Below are 4,912 nucleotides of genomic sequence, written 5' to 3'. Positions count from 1 at the left end.
TGGTCTACAAAGTGAGTTCCAGGACAGCCAGGGCTATACAGAGAAACCCTGTCTCGAAAAACAAAACAAAACAAAACAAAACAAAAAAAGTAGTTCTTTGGGGCAATTCCAATCTTCATTCGTCAGGATACCAGCAGTCTAGTTCAGTAATGACAGGATACCAAACATGAATCAGACATGGTGGCATGATCCAGCAGAAACAGTTGGGCCTCCACTAAATCAGCATGGATCAGTGGGTGTGACCAGAAACATTTAGAACACCAGAAGTTTTCTTCCATGCTTCTCTCAATGAAAGGAAGATCAGCAAAGACACAAGACAAACTAAGCATTGCAGAGCTAGCTAGGCAAGCAGTCCATCACTGTCCACTGAATGCTATTTATACTTTCTCCAAACTTCATGTGTTCTTGCCTCAACAAAACACTACAGCAGACTGCCCCAGCAAGACACCAAGTGGGTCTATATCACATGATCCAGCCAGAAACTTCCACTTTAAGATATATTTTTAATCATCTTCTCATGGCTTACAAACAAGAAAAATATTATGGTAAAATATCTTGACATGCACCCATACTTGAATATGCATTGAGTATAAAAATACACATGTAAGAAACAAATGGACTTAGGATGGACTCTGTATAAGACTACAGGAGAACCACAAAGCCAGTAGAAATGGAGATGTCTTTTCTATGGTTTTCTTTGGTAATAATTATAAATTCTACAAACATTTTCTTAGCTTGTTTGGACTACTGTAACAAAAACTTTACAGTGAGTGGTTTGCAGGCAATTCTTTTCTCACAGTACTGGATGCTAAGAATACAAGGACAAGGTATCAATAGATGGATTGATCTACTATAGAATCGACTTTTTCTGCTTAACACACTGATACTTGTTGTTTCTGTATATAATGTTGGATGCAAAGAAATCTCTTGTCCTCTTGTAAGGGCACTAATCCCATTCATGAGGACTTCACCCTCATGACATACTCACTTCTCAAAGATTCTACTTCCTAATGTGTCATTTAATTTAGGGCAGTATATTAGCATTCATATTAACAAACATGTACTCTCTAATTAATATTCAAATAAGTATATATCTCTAGTTAATATTCAAATAATTATACATTATCAGTAAATATAGAAATGGTCTGGTTTAACATGGTTTTTATATGGATATTCATGGACTCAGAAAAGTGATGAATTTATTGCCTAAATTCACACAATAACTAATATTAGAAGAGCTGGTGTTTGAAGGAATGGATCTATAGAAACGAAAACAGAATTGTTAGAGCCTAGTGTTTAATTTCCTTAATTTCATTTAATTGCATGTTCAAAAATATCACATGCCCTACTAAAAGTTACACAACTACTGAGTCAAAGCTAGAAATCCAACTTGACTATAGCCTCTATGCCTAGCCTCTGGTCTTCCTGCTCTTGGTGCTGCCCTGCCCCTACCTGACTCTAGTTTCCCAGATTCTGTACTGTTCCTGTATCCATGTTCATTCTTTAAGAAAAAAAGAAAACATTTTACTCATGCATGAATACTGTGTTTACATTATTTCACTCTACATTCTCTACCCTCCAAATTCTCCTGTGTCCACCTCCCTTCCATTTCAATTTCATGACCACTTCCTTAACTATTATTGTTGCACACACATGTGTATGTAAAAATACAGCCTGCTGAGTCTGCTTAGTGTTGTTCATATGTATATGTACCTAGAGCTGACCTTTGAGATCAGGCATCTTGTCTCTGGAGAAGACTGAATCTCTCACCCTTGGCAGCCATTAATTTCTTGTAGCTCTTTATCTAGGAGTAGGACCTTGTAAAATTTCACTCATGAACACTGGGACGTTGTCATGTAGGACTTGTTTGAGCAACGATGTTAAGATTTCATGATTAAAGCATTCCTGTCATATCTAGAAGATTCTAGCCCTTTGCAGAATTCCTGGATCTCTTTTTGCATACTCTTCTTTGATGTTCTCACAGTATTAGCATGGGAGTTGTATTATAGGTATAAAATTTGGGATGGGTTTTGAATTTATCTTTATAGCTATGCATCAACCCAAAAGTCAAAACTATACATTTGTCCAAACTTCTTGTCTTACAAATGGGAGAGACTTCTTCTAAAGATAGTTTCTAAAGATAAGTTTCACTTATCATTGCTTCACAAAAAATAATTTACTATTTATAATTTTTTTCCTGAGCCAAAAGGTAACAACCTTGTTCCACATAATGATTTCAACTTAACAATTTATGAGTCTGAGGTCTGTCAACTCATAACTCATCCACCTCTTACTGGGAGCTATCTCCATAAGTTTTAGGAGAAAATAAATGATCCAGTCTAAAAAAATGACTGAAAATACAATGCAAGAACTGGTTCACAAGTTTAGGCAAAATTGTGGTTAAGAGAAATCGTAAAGGTACTGCCAATCTTGTTCTGTCAGCAACAGCACCAGGGAGGCATAATGATATTTTGGCATGAAGAAACAGCAGATGTAAGCCCAATAGAAAATGGGGCATTTAGTTACTGCTCCTTTAGCTTAGATAGCAAGACGTCCAAAAATAAGTGCCACTATGTCACCTTTTCTTTGCTTCTTGATTCCACTGTCAAGGTTGGCTTGACCCAAAAAATAACACAGAAGAAAGGAGAGTTCTTTAGGGAATTATATCTATGACTTGGAGAGAGAAACTGAGTGACAGAAAGTTGATCTGAAAAAGGTACAAGGAAACATCACACCTAGTGTCTGTTGCTTGCAGTACTTGTGACACTCAGTGCACATTTCTTTTGCTGACTGGTCACAGTCTGTAGATAACCTGATGATGACTTGTAACACAGACAACTGTATGCTTCTAAAATATTATCTAGGTTCTTAATGAAAAACTCTTTGCTGCACACTTCTCCGTGATAACTTTAAAAATATAATATGAAAATAATGAAATACTATGCTAATTGTTTCACTGAGCTGGGCATGGTGGTATATGTCTGTAACCCCAGATCTTGAGAAGTAGAGGCAGGAAGATCAAGATTTCATTATAAACTAGCTCTGAACTTTGTAAAATGCCTCAAGAAATTTTCTAGTCATTCATCCAAGACCATCTCAACAAAATCTTAAACCTCTTACCTTTTTGCCAAAGAAAGTTCTATTTAAAATTATCCCTTAAAATGTTGAATAAATTTCTTTAGTTACAACCAGTTTTTAATATCCTAGCCCAGCTTACATTTGAAATGAAGTGTTCTGTGGCCTGAGGGAAGAAGAAAGGAAGCCATAATGGAAAGCAACCAATATGTGAAATATAGAACCTGTGGTCTACCTGCTGTTCTGCTAAGAGACTGATACACATGACCCAGGAAGAGACATGAATTTGCATCTATTCTCTGTAATAAAAGGAACTGATGTGTGGTCCTCAAAAAGTCTGCTAAGTATGAGCATTCTGTATCTTTAAGAATCTCTTAATGAACCTTTCACAGGGAGATGAACCCACCCAGGAAAGAATGAAATTTTCCTCTATGTAACACATGAGGACCCAGTCATTTATGAAAGGGGAAAAGAGCAACTCTTCAAAACTATCTCTTCCTTAGGAAAATGAACTTCTGCTCAATGTTTTTCTCAGAGCAACTTTGACATCTTTATTCCTTAAGCTATAGATTAATGGGTTGAGCATGGGCACCACAATGGTATAAAACAAGGAAGACACTTTCCCCTGGTTCATAGGCAAAAGGGAAGAAGGTTTGAGATACATGAATGCTCCTGATCCAAAAAAGAGAGAAACTGCAATTATGTGGGAGCTGCAGGTGCTGAAGGCCTTAGACCTGCCCTCTGTGGAACTGATGCGGAGGATACTGGAGAGGATGAGGGCATAAGAAATAAAGATGGTGACTGTGGGTACCCCTATATCAATGCCCACAACAATGAAGACTACTAGCTCATTTACGTAAGTGCTGGTGCAAGAGCGTTCCAGAAGAGGGAGGATGTCACACATGTAGTGATTGACAAGCTTGTCAGCACAGAAGGTCAGTCTCACCATAAACGCTGTGTGGGCCATGGCTCCAGCAAATCCCATCACATACACACCTAGCAAAAGGAGTAAACACACCTGGGGAGACATGGTCACGGTGTACATCAGAGGATTACAGATGGCGACATACCTGTCATATGCCATTGCTGATAGAATGAAGGACTCAGAGACAACAAAGAAAAGAAAGAAGAAAAGCTGGGTCATGCATCCAGAGTAGGAGATGATGTTTTTCTTTGAGACGAAACTCACCAGCATTTTAGGGGTAATAACAGTGGAGTAGCAGAAGTCTATGAGGGACAAGTTGAAGAGGAAAAAGTACATAGGGGTGTGCAGGTGAGAGTTCAGCCAGATCAGGGTGATCAAGCCCAGGTTCCCCACCATGGTGACCATGTAGAAACCTAGAAACAGAAAGAAGAGGGGCATGCGGAGACCTGGCTGGTCTGTCAGGCCTGCAAGGATGAACTCTGGCACAGAGGCATTTTCAGTGGCCATCTTCTAGGCATTCTGCAAGAGACAAGAGAAAAGGGTCATTGTAGTGGGGCAGGGACAGAAAACATTGCTGCCCTCCCTGTCACCTCCTGGGGTCTAGAGAATTGCATACACACAGATTATGAATTTTAGCAGAGTCTGGTTTCTGGTTGCCTGCAAAGCTGTTTCCAGGGTCCCACTGACTCCACACTGCAATGCCTTGAAGAAGACACAAAGGTCCGTAAGGTTAGAAGGGATCCCAGAGAGCCAGTGAGGGGACTCTCAGGTCTTTAATTTGGTTGTGCTGTTGTGTCTCTCTAATTTCAGCTTTTGTTCAAGTTTAAAGTTGTGCCAGTCTACAGGAAGAGTTCACAGAGGCTGAAACTAGCCTGTGTCCTATGTATCCTTCTAACTGTTATCCTGGGACAG

General features: G+C 39.1%; 1 protein-coding gene across 1 annotated transcript; it reads right to left on the bottom strand.

The window, feature by feature from the left end:
• Window positions 1-3,545: 3,545 nt before the first annotated feature.
• LOC110327435 (olfactory receptor 145) lies at window positions 3,546-4,578 on the bottom strand. The gene has a single exon (XM_021206422.1). It carries the CDS (start codon window positions 4,505-4,507, stop codon window positions 3,575-3,577), a length of 933 nt encoding a protein of 310 aa, XP_021062081.1. The 5' UTR covers window positions 4,508-4,578; the 3' UTR covers window positions 3,546-3,574.
• Between the last annotated feature and the right edge of the window lie 334 nt (window positions 4,579-4,912).

The sequence above is a fragment of the Mus pahari genome, chromosome 10, assembly GCF_900095145.1.
Source record: "Mus pahari chromosome 10, PAHARI_EIJ_v1.1, whole genome shotgun sequence".
Taxonomy (NCBI): Eukaryota; Metazoa; Chordata; class Mammalia; order Rodentia; family Muridae; genus Mus; species Mus pahari.
This window is presented reverse-complemented; position numbering and strand designations above follow the sequence as displayed.